Raw genomic sequence first — 22,803 nt, 5'->3', positions numbered from 1 at the left:
GAAGCATTGTGTTGACTAAATGTCTAACACTGTGCATGAGAAAATTGTATAAACCAAAGTATGAAACCACATAAATTCCTTAAACTAACAGGGTACTAGCAAACTATCAAATCTTCCAAAAACATGAACCAATAATCACCAAATTAAATTTATTGGTCTAAAAATCTAAATGCATAATGTTAGCTAGCTACTAAACAATTAAAAATAATGCTAGATGACTAGCTACTACAATAATATAATATACAACACAATAATAGGCGGAATAAGTGATTAATTAACTGGCATAAGATGTTGAAATCCAATAATATTATTTGTTTGGTAATATATATTATATAAAAATATAAATAATATAGGATCTTAAAAAAGAACATAGACAAGTTCCTTTTTTTTATTACTACAAATTGGACGATGTATTGTTCTGTCACAAACACAGCCCCTTGTTCTCACTTACCTTGGTTCGTTCATTGATTGATTCAATTTAACATGAGTCTTTTCATCACAAGCTGCTACTACTACTGCTACTGCTTTCTCAACTTACCCGATATCACTGCTTCTTCCACCCAACAACACTGCTGTTTAGGTTGCACCTTTTTAATCAACTTCCAAAGCCTGTAGTAGATAGTCTCCCCATGCTTCATCGCTCTAACCCCATTCTCAAATCACAAGTTCATCTGCATAACCAAATACAGAAAGTATCACTTATATACCAAAATCAACCATTAAATCAATTTACATGTTAAAATATAAAATATATATTAAAAAATAAATTAAATAACACATATATTATATCAATTTATTGGTTAATTAATTTTTTTTTCACATAACATTTTTTTTTAATTCGAATGATTTGTCCAGATGAATAAGTATAAAACATATAGTTATTTAATTTTTTCTCTTGTTATAATACATAACCATGTATAAAAGTTAAATCCATATAATATAATGATATATAACAAGATAAGTTAAAGTTAAGCAACTCATCAATCATTAAATCTCAATATAAGCAAGATCTAGTGACATTAGTTAATATAGTTAATAGTTACAAAAACTATACACTAATAATAATCAGTAAGACTAACATCTAATATATTAATTATTAATTCGATAAATCTTTATACAAAACAACTAATAATTTTACAACCTAAATACTCAATTGAAAAGAAAATAATTGAAATAATCAATCTCTTAATCAAAATTTTTTATATGACTGATCCATTTAAAGAAATAGTGATATAGCTAGCCAGAATCTGGCTTGCTTATGAAATTAGTATTTTGAATTTAAAAAGAAAAGAAAGAAAGGAAGAAAAGAAGTATGCAGTATACATGCAGGTTTTTGTGTCCTTGTAAGTAATAAATAACTTACACTAGTATTAGTGGAAGGTGGTTGCGGTTGCGGGAGCGGTTGCGATTGCGGTTGCGGTTGCGGTTGTTGTTGGTGTGGGGGCCTCTTGCGCTTCTTCTTCTCATAGCTAATGCCTCTGGCTTTAGCCTGAGAATCACGAACCTCGCGAAGGTAAAGCCTAACGGCGCGAGCGCCGAAAGGGTTAGCCTCCGGCTTGCCGCCATTCTCTTCAAACGCCGCCCTTAACCGACCAATCAGAGCGTCTAAGCTCCCCCAAGCTTGGCGGAGCGGGCAAGGGCACGGTGCAGGCGGGTTCGGGTGCCCGAAGAATGGACATAGCTGCGTGTGCACCTTCGTTTTTCCGAACTGGTCCAAGTATCGGAGGAATTCCAGCACGTGCGCGCCGCTGCATCGGGAGAGCGAGAGTGGCGGACGGTGGTTCCGGAGGTATTGGCCGAAGGTGTTCCAGTCGCGGCGCTTCTGGTTCTCGTAGCGGCTTAGTGTGGTTGGAGTTGACGGTGGTTGTGGCGGTGGTGGTTGCGGTGGCGGTGGTGATGAGGTTGATGATGATGCAGCTGGAGAAGATAAAGGTAGTACTCCGAAATTGTTGTTGAGTGATGAAGTAGTGTTTGATGATGAATCAAATTCTTGAAGAGAATTCATGACTATTCAGTAATTAATGCTTGCGCTTCTGATCTAAAAGATTATATATATAGATAAAGATTTTGGATCTTTAATAATTCGGTGTTCTTGAAAATTTCTCTCTCTCTCTCTCTCTCTATGTTACTGTTTTTTCTTTTTGAATTTGCTTTATTGGAAAGACAGTTGACTCAGTTATTGTGTGGAGAAGAAGGAAGATTTCAGAGAGAAAAGAGAGGAGAGTGGGTTGGGCTTCAGATTTTTTATCAGGGATTTTGAAGCATGTTGTGGAGAGAGAGAGAGAGAAAGAAAGAGAAAGGAGAGTGAATTGAAAACAGTATTATAGGGATAGGGATGATAGTATTGAAGAGAGAGATCAAGAAGGAAGAAGAAGGAAGAAGATGAAAAGGGTAAAAGTACAGTGTTAGTGAGTGTACCCTAATTTCCTACAAGAGAGGGCTACCTTCATTTCCTCTTTGATTTTTGATAACTCCTAGAATACTTGCTTTATACCCTATGTAATCATATTATACATTTTTTTTTTTTTTACTTAGTGATACTATACATTTTCTTTTGTCTAATTAAGTAAAAGTATTTTTAACATAAAATTTATGGTCAATATATGAATATTTAATATTTTTTATTCTTATTCTCTAAAAACTACTTTCTTCATAGTATTCCTTTTCTTATATAATAATAAATTTTGTTAACATTATAAAATATTGTGTGGGTTCATATAGACACCATGCACTATATTTATTATTAATAAAACGATTTCATTTGGGAACTAACTAGGATAGTCAATTTAGAATCAACTAATTAAAATATAAGTTTATTATCCAAAAAAAAAAAAAATACAACCATCTACTATGCTAATTTTTTAAATTTTAAAATTAAAAATAAAAATTATTTTTTAACTAATTAGTTCCAAATTAATTACACCCTAGTTAATTTCCTAAATTTTTTCATAAAATATATGAATTTGTAATTTCTTTTATTAGTAATCGATACCATTAGATGGATTTGATATTAGTCATTTCATTACTATTACAATATAATTTTAGAATTTTTAAAGTATTTATAAATAAATAAAGTTATAAATTAATTTTTCTTAGTTAAATTTTTAAAAAGTTTTTTTCAACTATTTTCTTAGCTAAAAAATTATTTTTTATTTGAGTTAATTTTTCTACAATTTTTTTTTATTTTTAAATAAAATATAGATAGTTAAATATTGATCGTCTGAATAAAAATGTCTTAATTTATATTTTAATTTACTTTTTTTAAGGACTTGCCAAAGATATATTATTCGATAAATTTGTCTTAAATTTATAATTAATTTGTTTAATATATCAAATCTTTTTTTAATTTTATTATTTAATTATATTTAAAATTGAGTTTTTTTGTAATATGAATCAATCACAATGACAAAAATAATAAACAAAGAGAAAACTAGAAGGACTTAATTGAGAAAGAAGAAGTGTTTTGGCTTTTAGGGTTTTTGTGGAAATGGAAATAGGTTGAAAGTGACTGTGAGGGATGATTGATGCAGACAGGATATAAAGCCAATGGGTTTTTAAAAATAATAATAGTAATAAATAAAAAAGAGAGAATAATATGATTTTGTATTGCTTCTCTTTTATGAGTTGATTGACAAGTCCTGAATTGAAATGACCAATTTGCCCTTTCATGTTGTGTTGGTAGGACCTATACCTCTCTTCTTTGAGAATGGGATCATGAAACAACATTGCCTACAAGTAGGGCTTGTGAAACTCACCATCATTAAAATGGTGTAAAATGGTTACTTTTTAACAAGTGCTAATCCCTAGATATCTGTGTGCAGATTATAATGATTTCAATGATGAAAATCATTGACGGCAAAGTCCTTCGATTAAACCACCAACTAAGCTAAAAATATAGAGGACAATATACACGTAATTTCATCGGAAAACTCAAATTTCTTTTCTATATTTTATGTTATTAAATAAAAAATTTAACTAACTTATGTTTTATAGACATATTTTGAAAATATAATAATTTTAATAAAATGTTTTTTTATAGTATTCTTAATTTATATTTTTAAAATACAAATTAATAAAATTCTTAAATCAAACCAGGCCATTAGTAAAATAATCGCGTATTTTCATATCGTTGTTAATTTTTTTTTTCTATACTAGACTGCATGATATGAATTTACTAAATATGGTAGATTTTTTTAAAATTCTTTGAATATTAGACTGTCTCAGAATCTAATAAAATGATTAGCTACAATTTCAAAATTTATAATTTTTTAACATTTTTCATCGTAGAAATGCTATTAACGATTTCCACAAATAGAAATTTCGACCATTGATTTTCATAAAAAGAAAAATCGTTGCTAATAATTTCTACTTTTAAAAAAATTATACAAAAATTAAAAAAATCATTATCCACAACTTATTATTCTAAAAATTTTAAAAAATATATTAAAAGAAATCATTTGTAACGAAATCTACTTATCATGATTTTATATTTTTGTCTTTAATATTTGTAATTTTTTAAAAAATGTTTTTAACATTTAATCTTATTATTAATATTTTTTATTTATTTATTTTTATCCAAAATATTTTTAATTCGTGTCAAAGCTACTCTTAAATATTTTTAATACTATTCTTAATATTTTAAATAGAATTAACATTAAAAAATAATTTTAACATGAATAAAAAATATTAAAAATATTGTTTAAAAATATCACAAATATTAAGAACAAAAAATATATTTACTCTTTTATTTTTCTGTAGTATATCACATTGATGGTAATTATCTTTGCAAATATTATATAAAAAAAATGCTAATGAATTATAATTCAAATAATATAATCTCTTCATGTTTACTTAAAAAGTCGCGAATTTAAGTCTCTCTATTTTTAGTAAAAAAAAAAAACATCATATAAAAAATAAAAGCGTGAAAAGCGTCATAGTGATAGTTTGGTTTATCTCTTCATTAATAAGAGTAAGACTATACTCATTTATTTTTACAATATAATTAATCAAATAAGGGACGGGTTTATGTCTTTATAACAAAAACAAAAAAAAAATTATATTAGAATTAATTATTAAAATTATATATATTTATATATAATATATATATATTATTTAATTTTTTAATATATATTTTATATTTTAATATATATTTTATAATAATAATTAATTTTAATAGTTAATTTTACTATACATATATAGTATTTAAAGGGGGGTTTCACAACCTTTATATTTCGATTTAAACTTCACCTGTTTATAAATCATGAAGTGAAACCGACACGTGTATTGATCCGTATTGGTATTAAAGTTATTGGGACCATGCATATTTTTAGGATTCGGTCATGACATTATTGAAAAATTTAAACTATAATAAATTAATAATTTAGATTTTTAAAAAGCTATGGGAAAGAGATTTTTTTTGGGACAAATATTAACTTGGGCTTTCTAGCCAGAAGCAAATAATGCAAAACAGTTTCTACTTTTCTTCAATTCGATTTTTATCGATTGTCAATGACCACTTCGACCACTTCCATTATAGCATGCAAAATCTGTTAACTTGAAAAAAAAAAAAAAAACAATTTCGCATATCAATTATTGAAGGTGAATATTTTTTTTAGTATATATCCATTTTGGTCCTTAAAGAATTTTAGATGGGATATTGTAGTCTCCAACTAAAATTAATTACTCAATTGGTCCCTAACAATAATTAATTCTGTCAATCACTTAAGTCTTTTACTCCATTACCTCTAACGGAGGACAAAATAGTCCCTGACAACTCTAATAGAGGACAAAATGATCCTTAATCTCCTCTGTTCGGAAACATTTCGACATTGTTCTCTTCCAATTTTTATCATATCTCGCATAACACTAGTAGTCTAACACTATAACTTCAAACTACACAATGCACACTCTATAAATTTAATGTTCACAAAAAAAAAAAAAAAATCCTCAACTTGTTCTCAACCAATTCATACTCAGGAAACTAATGCCTATGTCTCTCAACTAGTTATCGTCTTCGACGGATCCTATGAATCTAGACAGCAAGTCTGATTTGTTAAGACCTGTCGTCGTCGTTGCCATCTCCCTCTTCCTTTGCCCTATCATCTCCATGACCACAATGTTCACCACTCCGATTGCTTTCTTCAGCTTCTACCCCGAACCAATGTTCAGTAATCGCTTCAATTTCCATATGAGCAGTAACGGCGATATTGCTCATTGTACTGATAGCTTGGATGCGAGGTCAAAGCTGTTTGCCAACTTGGACTCTAGAAAAGAAGGAATGAAGCACTCGGTGTTTATTTCAAATGAGAATTTGCATATGATGTTGAAGGAGAATCTTCTCATGATGTCCTAATGTCCAACAATCTATTTTGCTTGCTGGAGAGTGGAGAAAGGTGTGCCCTTGGAGTAGTTGTGGAACTTGGTCTTGAGGATGTCGTGGACGTGACAGGGTTGGAGGTGATGTTATCGAAGACGTGGAAGTGAATGCTTTTGGTGGGTGAAGTGCGTAGGAAGTGGATGTACCAGTCACAAAGATTTAGGAAGTGTGTAGTTCATGACATGTTGAGGTAGGTGCAATACGTGTGACAATTACACCATAGCTTAATCTTGGAGCTAAAGAAGAGGAAGGAAAAGATGGAAAAGAAGACTGTGAAGGTGAAGAAGGAGAGTATGAAATCAATCGAGTAATTAATTTTAATTGGAGACTAAAATATCCAATTTAAAATTTTTTGAGGACCAAAATGAATATATACTTTTTTTTTTTTAGGGCAATTAGTCTAGTATTGTTTTTTTTTTTTTTTAAAAAAATAGAGAGTAAAATATCTTTTTATTGTATAATAGCCTTAGTTCGTACGCTTAATTATATATTTAAGCATAAAAAAGAGAATGAGAGTAATTTATCTTATTGTATAATAGGCTTATGTTGCACACTTATTATATCTCTTAAATAATTCAAGCATAAAATATATATTATAAGATTATATAAGTCTTAATTTTTAGTCGTGATAAATTAATTATTTAGAGTTTAATTGAGTATACTATCCTATATTATTCAAATAAAATATATAAGATTTATTTTGTGTGTGTTAAATACATGTATAATTAGGCTTATTAAGATGAAATTTAATTATCATGTGTTCTGAGGGAACATATTATGTAAGAATATAATAATAAAATTTTTTAAAGTATTAATATATTAAAAATATAAAAAAATTTATATTTTTAATTAATAATGTTTAGTACAATAGTTTTTATGATATTTTTAACATGTGTCTTTAAAATACGGAATAACAAAATTTATTAATATATAATATATAAAAAAGATAATTTTTTCTCTCAATTTCTAAAGGTACCGAAATATATAATTACTTTGTATTCTAGTTAGAATCTAATATTAGTAATATATATTGAATTGGCGCATTTGTTATTAAAATCAGAGACTACAAAACTTGTGAAAGATTTGAATTTGAATTTAAATTCTTTGATATACGAGGCCGGATAATTAGTGGTATATTGATAACAATGATAAAATTTGAACCTGCAACTTTATATATACTATTTTTCTCTTTAAAAAGAATATAAAGAAGATCACATTTATAGAAAAAATTAATGAATTTTTTTATTTTTATGGTATTTTTTAGTCTAACAGATTAATGATTAATTGGTTGTAGATATAAATTCTAAGGCTGCATTTAGTTGTGAGATAGAACAAAACAAAACATTGAGAACAAGATACAAAAAAATAAAGACACAAAATTAGTGTCTTTATATTTTGTTTGGTGATAAATTAGAATAAATTATAAAAGTTTAATTTATTCTTATTTTTTATTCAAAAAATTTGTGAAGAAAAATATAATAATAAAAAATATAATTATCAAAAATTAACAAGAATTAAAAAAAAATGTTGTGTTTTTTATTAGTATTTCTGTGTCATTTCTGCTAGAATGGATATAGAATACACTAATTCAAAATTTTTGGACATAATACCTTTATTCATATCTTATTTGACAAACATAATTTTGTATTTTTATATTTCTGTCTCAATATTTTGTATTTGTAAATAAATACAGCCTAAGAATTTGCCTTCAAATTTTCAAAATTTAAACAAAATAATGAACTAACCATTAGATGAATCCAACTTGATTAAAAAAAATTAATTACATAATAATGAGAAAACATTCACAATGCACTACAGTAGGATTTTCAACAGATTGCGGTTTTAAACCGGATAGCTGGCGGTTTTAAACCGCCGCATATGCTTAATTGAATCATAATAAAATACATGTTGTAAGGCCAATTTTCATGAAGGAAAAATTCAGTTTTAGCGAAGCATTTAAAAAAGGTACAAAAAGATGCTTGAGAAAAACGGAGGAGAAATTTTACTTGGAATTTCAACTTTACACGTTGTCTTTTATATAAAAAAATTTTTTTTTTTTGCAAAACATCATGCAAAAGAAAACTAAAGAGTAAGACAAATGAAAATATATTAAAGAAGGGAAAAAATAATGGAAAAATCGATCGCAAAATATTATTTATTATTAGCTTATATTTTTTAAATAAAAAATAATAGTGAATTATTAAAATTTATTATTTTTATTATTATTTTTAATTATTAATTTAATTTTTTAATTTATTAATTTAACAACATATTTTAATTTACACTTTTAAATATTAATAATTATTTAATTATTAAAAATAATAAATTATAATAATTTTTTAATATTTCTAATATTAAAAAATTCTAATGGCTGCTTTCTAACAAATTCTGTTAAACATAAATACAAAATATATATTTATTATGTATAAACTTCTATATTTATAAATATCAATTATTATTAATTAAATACTGATCTAAAATAATAATATTTATTAATGATGTAATATTGCTTTTATACATATACTAAGACCTTATTTTTCCTTCCCTACAAAATCGCACGCAAGTCGTTGAAAAGGTACCAGCGTGGATTCTCTTAATGGCTATAAATTCTACTTTAGAGTCTGGCAAAAACATGTATGAATAAAACCTATGCAGCTCATACTCTTTATAGAGCGATACATTTGACATGCAGATTATATCTCATCCAATAACAATTTTTGGTAATATTTTTAGAATTTGGATCTTCTAAATTTTAAATTTGTATTTTAGAGAGTAAAGTGTGATTTTCTACCCTTGAATAGTTTTTCTCTCATATTTATTCTTGGTCCTACCTATAAAATAAATAGTGAGAGATCACACTTTACTCTTTAAAGTGAAATTCAAACTTTAGAGAATCCAAATCCATATTTTTATACTTATATCAGTCGGTAGTTTACCTTTCTACATGTTAATTTCATTAAAATTTTGAAGCTTCTTTAGAGAAAACAAAATAAGGATATAAAGTAATTAATAACGACTAACACTAGGTTTACTTAAGTAGTTATTATATAATAAGTTGGTCGTTTTTAACTTTTTATAGTAGTGGTTGAGTTTGAATTTAAAAGTAAAAAACAATGCGTTAAACGAGCTAATTGCAATTCTTCAAGTCTTATTATTATTCATTTTTTTTATGATTCAGTTTAGATATCGATATAAATAAATGAATAAATAAAAGATGATATAGTTTTATTTTTTATATGAGCATGCATGGCTAACTACTATATTATATAAATGAGCAATATAACTACTACATGTAGAGTTCTTGTATTTGGGATGCCAAGAACTTTATCTGAAATTCTACACACTTTTGAAAGAAAGGCATTGAAAGCCTTGCATACTTTGCATGAACTCTGCGATTAATGTTTAATGAATTAAAAAAAAAAAAAAAACAAAGAAAAGGTAGAAATTTTTATCAAAATTTAGGTCTAACATCATTTTGTTATTGACCTTAAAAGAAAGTCATGTTATATGGTGAAAATATAAGTGATGTGACAATATAATTGACAACTAACCATTTATTCTTTGCCTTCAAAATTCTAATGCTAGTTTTTTTTTTCTTTTTTTTTTTAACTTGGTAAAAAGCAACGGCTAATGAATACATATAAGAGAAAATGAAAAGCTGGTCCCCATTAAAGAAAATGAATTAAGATGATAAAACTTGACCTGGCTCACGTGTTTCACGTAGTTCCTCTTTTATACTCATTATGGTTCATCGCTCTAGGACTAGGAGTGACTGAAAATGGAGGTCCTAGGTTAAATTTATGTTAGGGGAAAGATGTACGATGATTGAGAAGTTTAGAGGCTTCTTACTTACTATTTTATTATTAATTTAGTATTTCATTGACGTGTATTATTTGCTGTTATTTGGACTTATTATGCCTGCAATAATTAAAGGAGATGCATGGTTCAAGAAAATGGAAATAGAAATCACAGATTCCTTAACAATTGGATGAGTCAACTTATAGATCTTCAATTAAAAAAAGTTTAGCCTTTTCCAATGCAAATTATGTCATTGTAAAATCCTTTGCAACTAGGACTGATTATAACAGTGCTCGAGTTCGATTCATTAATAGTTTTATAAGCTGAATACGTAAGCTGGTAAGTCGAACTTAATCCTAGAAATAAGTTTATAAATTAAATAAACTGAATTTGAGTTTAGATAAACTCAATTCATTAGCTTGTGAGCGGAATAAAAGAGATTCATTTATATATAATGTTCTTAATTATTTAAAATTTTATAATCATATTTTATATATAATTTTAATGTAGGACATAAATAAAAAATTTATAATCAATAGATAGACAATATAAAATATTTATATTTTTTAATATTTTTAATATATATAAATTATAACTTATTAATATAAAATTATAAATTATGTTCCTATTATTTGGATTAGTTTGTGAGCTCGAACCAGTTCATGAGTTTTTGGTGAGTTGAGTTTGAACTTAAAAAATAGATTCAATTATTAATGAGGCGAATCATAAGGAGTTAAACTTAAACTTAATCTAACTCGATTCAACTCAATTCACTTCTACTCTTATTTGCAACAAATATTTAATTTGTTATTAATTAGGTATGCTAACAAGTATGATAGGATAGAATTTAAATTCTACGTACAATTTTATACACATTTTAAATTTTTTAAATTCGAATCTTATTCGCATTCTAAATATCTCTTAATAATGCAACCTGGTCGTACATGATCCGACTCGCAAAAACAAATTTATTTTCACTTAGACACATTTAGTTCTATATTTTATAATATCAAATATTATAGATTTTCTATTATCCAATTAAATTATTAATTTAGCGACACTAAGTACTTGTGCAAAACATTATAAATTATATTAAAAATATAACTATTCATGTTACCTTCTCTTATCGATTTAAATTTTTAAAAGAAGTAGTTTTATGATATAGTATCAAAATTTTGTGTTCGAAAAGTTTAAAATTTGATTCTTTGGTGAATTTCAAAAGAGAAAAAAATAATATAAGATAAATAAAAAGAAAAAAGAAGATCTATGCAAAAAAAACTTTTACTTAAAAAATGTATTAGAAATAATAATTTATATTGTTTTTTTATTAATTTAAATTTTTAAAAAATAATTTTAGGATAAATTAAGGGTGCAGATTAAATGGTAGGATTGACTAAGCATCTAAACTCGAGTTGTCAATACACTCCGACCAGATTAAAATGAGTTGGACCGCAGATGCAAGTTGTACTGCCTACACTAATTATTATTATTATTATTATTATTATTATTATTATTATTATTATTATTATTATTATTATTATTATTTAAAAATAATAATATCACTCTTATTTTTGTAATGTAACTCTTTACATGATTCTTTTACATTGTATTTTATATAAATTTATACAAAAATGACATTATCATCTTTCTTATTATTATTATTATTATTATTATTATTATTATTATTTTGAACCAACCAAATAAGTATCACAGAATTATATATAACTATAATAATTATTGAAGAGGTATTTTGGTTAAATAAATTACAGTGTATGTTATTTTAATTTTATAAAATAAGAGTATATATTTTAGAAATACGGAGGAGGAAATTATATTATTTAGACATCTTATAGGATAAAAGAGTATTTTTTTATAAATATATATTAAAAATATTATAATAACTACTTTAACAGTTGACGTTCAATATTATATATATAACATTTTTTTAGAAACATTATACTCACAATATAAGATTAAATTCCACTAGATCCTGGAATATATATGCACACATTTGCGCATAAATTTGTTTTGCTAGAGTGACTTATGAATTGATGTCCTTTAAGCACTTCATCACCACGACTCCACGAGAGAAATAATGATTCTCTGGTATAAAAATCCACAGAAGCTTATTTTTTTGTCTTTTTTTTTTCATTAAATTAAAAAAAAAAATAAAATCAGATATAAATAATAAATCCCACTAATCAAAAGTGAAAAAATTATATAATAAAGTGATGTGAAATCTTTTACAGAAACGAATCTACTCCCATCGCTACAATCATTTTGGAATCGGCTTTTTCTCAACAAGCAACTTGCTTACTCCATTTATTTTTTACTTAATAAATGTGCAAGTTGTCATTTTCACATGATTCAACATTTCAACCCATTTCAAATATGCCCCCCTACTTAATTTTTTTAAGTTAAATTATTCTCTTCATTCTTATATTTTTATTAAATTTATAAATAAATTTTTATATTTTAAAAAAATTAATTAAATTCGTACACTAATTCTAAATTTATATTTACATCTTTATCATTCCAAAAACGTTTAACTTAACAAAATATATTAAGACATTTGCTATAGTGTGAAACGAATGAAAACAATTTTGTAATATTAACTGTTAAAAATGATCAAATTATAAATTTAAAGAGATGTAAAAATCCAATTAAAAACTTCTAAAATATAAAAACTTAATTACAAATTAAAAAAAAACTACAAAAATTAACAGAATAATTTTATTTTATTTTATTTTATTTTCTTATCCCATTTTCTGAAGTTCATTTGAGAATCTTTCAAGAAAGAGAGGGGGGGCTTGGAAAAAGAAGGCATAGAAGAAGAATGCAACAGAAACCTAACCAGTGAAGAAATAAATATGCTACAAATCCCAGGAATCCTGAAGATCACTATACAAACATTTTTCACTCTCACATGTAAATCAAAGTAGTGTATTTTTAGACCCTGTAACTTCCACTAAGTTTCACTTTCACATTTGAGATACCAAGAGTAAAAAATTTAACCCAACAAATCCATTGAAAGCAATCTTATATGCAAACAAAGTCCCATGTGGATGTGGACCCTGGTCCCCCTCCCTGTTTACTTTCTATCTAACATTTTCTTTTCTGTTTGTCATTTTCAGTTCTAGCTCCAAGCAAATTTTCAAACTGAATGTGCATTTTCCACTTTTTTCATCAGAGAAACATTGCATGCTTGTATCAAACATGGTACAGCTTTATGACCTGGTCTATTTTCGCTCGACACACCGGGCAACCCCATTTCTTTGTCTTGACCTCATTCAAGCACGACATGCATCCGGCCACGTGACCACATGGTATGCATGCCCCCTCTGCCGGTGCATCCAGACATATCACACATGATGAGCCGCTTCCTCCGGCATGTTTTCCTTCTTCATCTTTCGGTAGGTTCTCAACAACTGGCGATGACATGTCCACGGGGCTTATGTCAATTGAAGGGTATTGAATGGGGCCGTCCACTGGAATATCATCATCGGCAGCTGGAGGGGCTGGTGGAGCTGATGGATCGAAATCAAGACTGCTGGCAGCATGTCCAGCAGAGGCATTTTCATGGACTTCCTGTACAGGCTTGCTTTCACTTGTGTTTGGATTTTGCGTGCCTAGAAAACCAAGTTTGCTTCTGTTTGCACCGCCGCTTGAAGAGCTTGCTTCGAAGTTTGGTTGGGCAGCTGGAAAAGGTGGTCTCTCCTGAATGGCCTGCTGAAGAGATGCACTGATGGCCATAGCCAGCTCTGCGTCTTCGCCTTCGCCTTCTGTAGATGGTGGTGCTGTGGCCGGAGGCACATTACTTTGCAAAAATGCCGGACTTGCCTGAAAAAAGAAAAGGAAAAAAAAAAAAGAGAGATTAGATCATCACGAAGTTAACATGGGAATTATGCATCAGGAGAATGATCATTTGAAAAATCTTTATAAACATTTTCTAAGTTGCAGAAGAATTAAAGTGAAATATAAGAGAAGAATCAGAACCTATTGCATTTTACCATTTTGAAAGGGAACAATTACAAAACCAGATACAGAAACATGTACTTCACGAATAAAACAGTGGTAGTATAAGCTATTAACATATGAATTGGTACTACAATCAACATCATTTGCCACAGGCAGAACAAATTACGCAAATGTTCTTGAAGAGAATCAGGCAATATCCTATGCTTTTCTGGAAAATGATTTGCATCACTGCACTGAAATCTAAAACCACAAATCTGACGGAAATAATCCCCATAAAACATCACATTTCATCGGATAGATGCAAGTCTTTGACAATTGAAATGATTAAAAAATACAAGTGGCTTTAATAACAATGTTAAAAACGAGATTTACACTCCTCTTTTATAACAGAAGCACAATTACAAATCAAACTATTTGCTAATTTATAAGCTGTATTTATACCCAAAATTTCAGCAACATAAGGCTGCCAATTTTTATCATACAACTGCTCTCTTGACTCTGCGGGGCTGATTACGAGCAACTCCTTTTTCAAATTCTTAACTCATTTGTCGGACTTGAATACGACTATATTCTCTCTTGATAAGCCCCTTTGAAAGTCTATTAGGCCGAGTCTTCTATTTAGACCATGAGGGAATACGAATAACCTGTTGTAGGATTGTAGCCAGACTAGATGAACACACAAAGCCCCATCTCCTAAAATGTGTGTGTAATCCTTGGCCCTTTCTCAGTGTGATCCCTCATATTTTCTTATGATGTTTAATTTAGTTCCTTTTTGGAGCTTTGGTTTGGTAACCTTGGTGAAGGTCGGGTGTCACTTGTTCCTTGTACCAATATCAATGATAAGTTTGTTAAGTGTTGATTTAAGGTGAATGGGTTAAATTTCGTAGCAATGTGCAATCTAAGCTATACTCTAGTATATAGAGTCGGAGCTTAGCTCTCATATTGTATAGTTTAAAATGGCTTCGTTGGCACAACAGCTGGTTTAGGGTATCGATACCATTACACATTCGGCTTCTCTCTCATCTTAAGCAAGATCTCTTTAAAGAGGTATCCTGAAAGATTTTGGGTTAGGCAGTTTTGAACCATTGGTTCTTATCTTTTTCTTCATTGATTTCTTATCCTTCAAATACCCTGGAATTTATTCTTTTCATCTTAATGAGTTTCTTCTAAAACACTAAACACTCCTCCTTTGGATTTAAGTTATGTACTTATGTATCAACTATTATTAAGTGCAATATATATCTTCAAAGAAAAAGTCAAAAGAAAACCTGTGATCTACAGTTGCACTTTATGTGAAGCATAACACGAACAGAATAACACCAGCATACATATCATGTGGCATTCGGCATACCTGTGGAATCCCTTTGCAAGCGTTAGAAAACAATGCAAGTTGGTGCCTGTCATTCTCTTTTGCAGGTGCAAGTTTAACCCGTGTTCCTAGAAATATGCAGACAAATCAAAATAATGGAAAAGCCTCTTAAGAAGTAAGGAAGGATATGCTGTACGAAAAAGCAAAACAGATGCCAGGGAATGATGCAAGTGAAGTTCAATGATCCGCATTAAAAATAGAAGCAAAGTTGGCTTCATTTTTCAATCTTCGCTCCTGGTTGTACAAGTTTCATAGGTATAATATTATAATGCAAATATATGTTTTAAAAACAAATAAAACTCACGGCCGAAGTTTAATATTCAGTCAGAAATATATATTGAAGTTTCTAAATACCTTGTCCTTGTGACCATGTCCACTTTTTATTTTTTCCACTCTTAAATATGATGTGTGTCTAATGCATTTTTAGTAATATTAGCAACAAATGTATATCTCAAAATGTAATTGTGAAAAGGAATGGGTGACAAACAAAAAAAGGACCCAGTATAGGAGATTACGGGAAGTCATATCAGCAATTGTCACGGACGGGTCAGACTGGTGAAGCTTTGGTTCTTCTAAATTGGCCCTCCACAGAGGAATTAGTGTTCGTGGTTGTCCATCCTGCTCATTTAGTTACAGCATTTGAAAAACTCAAGTATGTCCAAGGTGAACAACAGGGGAAAAATATCCAAAGAAGAAAAAGCACCAACTCAAGTCTTATGTGTTAATTTTAATATTTCAAACATTCTTTCTTGTAATAAAACATGAAACTGTTGTCTTCTCTCTGTGAATGCGTGAAGGAAGAGAGATGATGATACATTGACCATGGAATACCTGCAAAGTAGAATATAAAGCAAGCTCCAACTTGTAAGGTCTGGTAGGATTGCGGGAGCCAACTGGTAAAACAACCACCCAACTGCAAAGAACTTTAATTAATCAATAATGAGATCACAAATATTTTACTATATGACAAATTTAAAAACTACTTTATTTGATTTTTTTTTGACAGTTATTTTGAAGCGACGGGAACAAATTGCTAGTTATGAGATTGCAAGCCCAGCCATCTAGCAATAAATCTTGAAAGGATAACCAGAAAATGGTACAGATAGAAGGCCGCATGAAAAATATATGATATATCACATGATACCCACACTCTTCTAGATACCAACTGAGGAGCTACTACTTCTAGAAAGCCAGGTCCATGAAATTCTCGCATCCAACCACAGAACAAGCATAGATGACTCTGCAGAAACGATAATCATTAATGTCACAGATATGGTGATAAATAGAAGAAAAAATAAAATAGTCAGTGCATTCAACTTCATATAGCAACATAATGAAAAATTCATATGTACCTCAATTGCCCTAACAACATTGCTGTGTCCTTTGGCCCTGGCGACCTCAAGAGCAGTTTGACAATCATCATTCAAGATCAAAGGATTTGCTGAAAGGTTGAAAGAGTAAACCCCATATAAATATATACTTAACAATAAAAATATTAAGTAACACTTTCTGGAGTTCCAAAGATTCAAGCTAAAGGGAATAATAAAAAATTTGCTGACATATGTAGACACTTGAACATACCTCCATGCAAAAGAAGTAACTTAACAATACTTTCAAGCCCCCTTTTAGCAGCATGATGCAATGGAGTCCCTGCATGACGACCTTTACAATAGTTGAAACCAACCGTTGAAGCAAGTCAAGAAAAACATAAATCAAGTTCAGTTTTCTACTTCCATTACTACACTTTGGTAAGAAAAGTTAAGCATTCAGTATTCAGTAGAGACAACCAACCATGTCAAATTCTCAACTACGAAACCTATACAGGTGCAATAGTATCCAAAACTACATAACAAATGACCCTAGGCTTCATTATAATTTTTTTTTTAAGTTTCAATTTTGCTACAAAACCTCAAGAATTTTGTTCAGTAGCAATTCACCACAATGTTCCAGCTTCTTTCAAATTATAATAAACTAATTCCATTGAGAATTTCCCAAGGAGCTAAACAATGAGATCATTAAAATAAATAAGATAAAAATTCAATACCTGGACGGTATGCATTGACATTGGCTCCAAGTTCTATCAAAGTTTTGGCAACATTATAAAGCTCAGGATTCATGCATGCAACAATCAAGGGGGTTTTTCCTTCTCTGTCTATCCACTGCATAATGAAAAAATTCAACCCAGGAATATAAACAAATAAAAGGAAAAAAAAAAAAATCAAAACCAACAACAAAATCCAAATTGATCCAATCCAAATAATCATCATCTTCATCATCACTATCATCATCATGATCCTCTTGATCACACCCACAATAACAAAACTAAGAAGAAGAAAAATCACATTTTAGGGTCAATTTTGGCAAAGTTTCATTACCTCGAGGCCTGCACCATCTCTGTGAAGGGCTTTGATTCCTTCTATGTTCCCATAACTGACCTGCTGATAGAGCAATTCGCTCTTGGATTGCCCTTGCCCCATGATACAAGCACGACCTTAGAACCAAAATTGGACTACTTATTATTTTTTCCCCTTCCTGTTGATGTAGACTTTATAGGAATTATGAAGTGGGGTTCATAGGTTTAGGGAAAATGGGCTTCAAATGAACGAGAGGGTTTTCCAGGAAAATTTTGAACTTTCCTGGAAAAGGTCAAAATTGATTGATAAAATGAGAAAAAATAAAAGATGATAACGGGGAAAGGGGATGAGATAAGAGTGAGGAAATAACTTTACGGCAACCGTTATACTAATATTTTTTTTTTGGGTGACTATTATACTAATCTTTTGAGATTAGAATATAAATTATTAATAGATTTATTTTATATATTTTAATCCCTCAAATCAAATTATCATACATTTAACTAATCCAACATTTATTTCACGTTCTTCCTTTTTCTTCTTAGCATTTTTCCTTTTTTTCTGCATTTCTTCTTCTTCACGTATTTTTTCTTAATCGTCATTCTTTTATTGTTGCTGTTATTGCTATATTTTTTTCTTTTTCTCCTTTTAATTAAGGTTCATTTAAATCCAAAAATGAACTGAATTTGGTAAATACTTAAAAGTAGTATCAAGTGAACCTAACTCAATTCACAAATGAACCGAATTCGATTCAAATTTGAACAAACAGTTAAAAAATTACTTAAAAAATAAAAAATTTGGTCAATACTTATTAGTAGCATCAAGTGAACATCAATTAACACGCAAATGGACCGAAATAAACTATGAAATGAACCAAAATTATTTAATGATGGCATTAGAGAAAATCAGAACTAATAAATATGTTAGCAAAATGTTGGTGTTAATGGTGATGACGATAACGAAAAAGTAAAAGAAAAAGAAGAAGACGCAACATTGGAGGAGGAGGAGGAGGAGGAGGAGGAGGAGGAAAGAAGAAGAACTTGCGTGTGCGAATTTGGAAGAAGAAGAAAGACGAGGAGGAGGAGGAGAAGGAGAAAGAAACAGAAAAGGAGAAAGAGAAGGAAACGAAGAAGGAAAAGGAAAAGGAAAAGGAGGGCGTGATTTAAAAAGTTGTTATAACAACTTGATTAGACCTGTTTAAGTATTTTGTTCGGATGTAGAGCTTTATCCTAAAATATATAATGATATTTATTTACACGTTAAATACGTATACAACTAAATTTTATTATACAAAAAATATACGAAAAAGAATAATTTATCTTCTAATTTTTAAAAAATACAGAGTAATTGTCTAATGATAATTATGTATGAGAAATGTTATTGTTAGAGATCATTAAAATTTATTATTTTTTGTTATTATTTAGTCATCAATTTAATTTCTTTAATCTAGTTTTTTAGTCTAATAATTCAACAATATATTTTATCTCATATTTTTAAATTTTAATAATTAACTAATAAAAAATAATAAATTTTAATGACTCTCTAATATTCTTCATTATTTATTGGATACAAATTATCAGTCTGAAAATATAAATATATGTAAATACAGAATAAAATCTGAAAACACATTTACAATTTACTAAACTTACGTATTTTATATGCCATCTCATTGCATATATTTTAATAAATTAATAATCTAATTTCAATATTTTAGCTAGACTTGTCAGAGAGAGAATGAGAGAGAGAGAGAGGGGGGGTGGGAAACACTTGGAGGCGTAGGCATAGGGAACATGACAAGGATCCAAGGGTTTGGAATCGAGAAGAGTATCGGCGGCTAGAGAATGAATCCTTCTCTGTTTTTGTGAGCAATCTTCCGCATGACATATCCAAGAGATAGTTATTTCATTTATTCAGCTGGACGGGACGAATCAATGATATATATATCTATCACGAAAACAGAAAAGTGGAAACATATACATGATCACTTTCGTGCGGTACACAACGAAAGGAGGGGCATTGAAAGCTATCGCGGAAATGAATCGCCAAAGACTAAGAGGGAAGATAGTGTTTGTGGAAGAGGCTAAATACAGAAGAATGCCGGGAGCAGCAACAAGAAGCAATAGAAGTGCGGAAGGGACAAGCGCCAAATCGTTACCTAGAAGCCACGTAGGAAAGTTGATCAGAATGATACTGAGTCTCCTGGAAATGAGATACGGAAGAAGGAAATCGACAAAGACTCGCATGGTAATGGATGGACAAAGAAAGTGAAAGTAGCAGTGGCAACAGAGAATTTGGAATGGCTGCAGAGGAGCCTTGTCGGGGGCACGACAAAAGCAATCAACTTTGCTTCTTTAAAGGACATGATCAAGAAGAATGTGCTTAATGTTGTTCAGGTGCGGGAAATGGGCGCATACAAAGCACTTCTGACTTTTGATAGTGTTCGGCATGCTAACGACGCTTACACCTTTAACATGAATAGTCTCTTACAGTTGTTCCATAAAGTATGGCGATGGAAAGAGTCGGAACATAGTGAAACTCGAAGGGTGTGGCTGGAGTGCTTTGGGGTCCCGTTGCATGCTTGATCAGTTAACACTTTTAGAACGATAGGAGGCCAATGGGGTGAAGTCGTTAGATGTGCCAGAGACACGAAAGAATGTAATTCTTTCACTGTAGGTCGTGTACAGATCGACACTTGTGTAATGGATGTGATTCAAGAAAGGATCCACGTCACAGTTGGTACGGAAGACTTTGATATTCTGGTGAAAAAGGTTGGACATGAGGCGTGTAATTTGCTTTGCACCGGAAAATTTGAGGACGAAAGGGCAAGTGTACAAAGAAACTCTGATAGAAAAGTAATAGTGCCGGTAGGGATATAATGCAGAAGTCTGAAGCAGGGTCATTGCATGAAGGAATCCAGGATGAAGAGCGGCTGTTGATGATTCCACGGAATGAGGAAAAAGACAAGGGCAGAATTGTAATTACAGATACAATTTTGAATGAATGGAGTAATGGCTGTGCGTATTGTAATCGCGGGGTCAAGCATTAACGGATGATAATTATGGTTTGCATGATTTGGGGAAAAATGCCGTTATGCTTTCTAAGGAAGATTCGGAGAGAACAATAACAAGTAACCTAATTGGGCTGAGGAGGGGATCCACATATGCAAAACAAACTCACACTTGCTTAGAAAATAATTGGGCCATCAGCAACATTAGGAACCATGGAGACAGACCAGAAATTTTGGGCCCAGCACTCAAGGAGCAAGAGGACGTGGTTCACAGGCCATTGGGGGATTCCTCGGGTCGGATCCCATTGGAGGAAGCGGGTCGCGTTCATCCAGACCTAGTGTGCACGGGAGATGGACGCAGCGCTCATGGAGGATCCCTCTTTGCTGGAAGGAAGAGCGCCATTGATGGAGAAGGCTGCAGAGGAGATGGTCGCGGCGGGAACGTGGGGGATGGACGCAGCGCTCATGGTGGATCCCTCTTCGCTGGAAGGAAGGGAGCCATGGATGGGAAAGGCCGCAGTGGAGATGGTTGCGGCATGAACCTGGGGGATGGATGCATCGCTCATGGTGGATCCCTATTCGCTGGAGGGAACGGCGCGATCGATGGGGAAGGCCGCAGTGGAAATGGTCGCGGCATGAACTAGGGGGTGCAGATGATTCGCGATGGAGAAGCCTGGCCCCAACCCAGCGCGACTGATGATGATGAAGATGCTGAAAGCGATGTCGGCAGCAGGAAAGAAGTGCCTTTGCCTGCGGCGGACCACGGTGTGTGTGGCGAGTCAGAACAACAGGGAGGGGGGGAGATCGAAGTGACAAAACCTCTGTGTTTGGCAAGAATGGAGGCGCGATACTGGCTGGTAACACAGAGGGGAGGCACGGGCAGCAGAGCGACAGAGCAAGGAACCATACATAGAGCGAACGAATGTCTGGTTGCGATCAGTACTGCTTGAAAACAGGAAGGATGAAAGAGTGTGGCATTGAAGGGGCCAAACCGGGCCATGAGGAAAGGGGGAATGATGCGGAAACAAGTGACAATCAGCAGACCGATGAGGAGGAGCAACTGCTAGAAAATAGAAAGACCTGGGAATTGGCACACGAGTCAGGAGCGATATTATACAACGAAGAAGATGACATTATGGCAATTCTTCAAGCACAAAACGAAGAAATAGCTCGTAAAAAAATGGCAAAGCAGAGAGCGAAAATGAGATGGTGCAGACCCAAACATGCAAAACAGGTGTGCAAAACAACTTTAAAATGATATTCAGTTCATGGAATGTTAGGGGGTGAAGGGGGGATGGGAGTTGAGAATGGTGAAGGACCTAAAGAATAAACATCGACTACAAATGCTAGGTTTGATTGAAACTAAAAGGCAGATAGTGACGAGATTTGATGTTGCAAGAATATGGGGACAAGGTAGTCCAGGTTGGGAATATGTAGGTTCTGAGGGGGCGTCTGGTGGACTGTTGTTAATTTGGGATGAGATGGTGTTTAAATTAAATAATTGCTATACGGGAGAGAGGTGGTTATGTGTTGAAGGAGTGATATTAAAAAATAGTTTCAACTGTGCGTTTGTTTTGGTCTATGGTGCACATAATAGAGATGAGAAGATTCATGTGTGGGAGGAGTTGAGCTATATAGCGGGGTTATGTCAGGTTCCGTGCTGTTTTATGGGAGACTTTAATGAAATAGTAATGTAGAGGAACGGAGAGGTACTACTGGGTTAACACGGTCTGCGGAAGATTTTAAGATTTGGATACAGGACATGAACTTAGTGGATTTGCCGCTCATTGACTGGAAGTTTACATGGTTTCGCGGGCATTCTTGCAGTTGCATAGATAGAGTTCTGGTTAGTTTGGAGTGGCTAGAAGAGTTCCCAGAGGCACACTTGTGAGGTGGACCAAGGGGTTTGTCAGATCACTGC

The 22,803-nt window shown here is 31.3% G+C and overlaps 2 protein-coding genes across 2 annotated transcripts; both read right to left on the bottom strand.

Annotated features, from left to right (window-relative positions):
• Window positions 1–254: 254 nt before the first annotated feature.
• On the bottom strand, window positions 255–2,459 carry LOC112779375 (protein LIGHT-DEPENDENT SHORT HYPOCOTYLS 4). The gene is made up of 2 exons (XM_025823616.3): window positions 1,364–2,459; window positions 255–671 (listed from the first exon to the last, which is right to left on the bottom strand). The coding sequence occupies exons 1-2, from the start codon at window positions 2,003–2,005 to the stop codon at window positions 660–662; spliced, it is 654 nt and encodes a 217-aa protein (XP_025679401.1). The 5' UTR covers window positions 2,006–2,459; the 3' UTR covers window positions 255–659.
• Window positions 2,460–13,011: 10,552 nt separating this feature from the next.
• Window positions 13,012–18,262, bottom strand: LOC112775415 (putative E3 ubiquitin-protein ligase XBAT35). Its single transcript, XM_025819007.3, has 9 exons — window positions 17,897–18,262; window positions 17,566–17,680; window positions 17,103–17,183; window positions 16,874–16,962; window positions 16,670–16,761; window positions 16,353–16,434; window positions 16,037–16,139; window positions 15,504–15,589; window positions 13,012–14,014 (listed from the first exon to the last, which is right to left on the bottom strand). Exons 1-9 carry the CDS (start codon window positions 17,996–17,998, stop codon window positions 13,385–13,387), a joined length of 1,380 nt encoding a protein of 459 aa, XP_025674792.1. The 5' UTR covers window positions 17,999–18,262; the 3' UTR covers window positions 13,012–13,384.
• Window positions 18,263–22,803: the final 4,541 nt, after the last annotated feature.

Source organism: Arachis hypogaea, chromosome 19 (assembly GCF_003086295.3).
Source record: "Arachis hypogaea cultivar Tifrunner chromosome 19, arahy.Tifrunner.gnm2.J5K5, whole genome shotgun sequence".
Lineage (NCBI taxonomy): Eukaryota > Viridiplantae > Streptophyta > Magnoliopsida > Fabales > Fabaceae > Arachis > Arachis hypogaea.
Note: the sequence above shows the minus strand (reverse complement) of the source record. Positions and strands in the feature narration are given on the sequence as shown.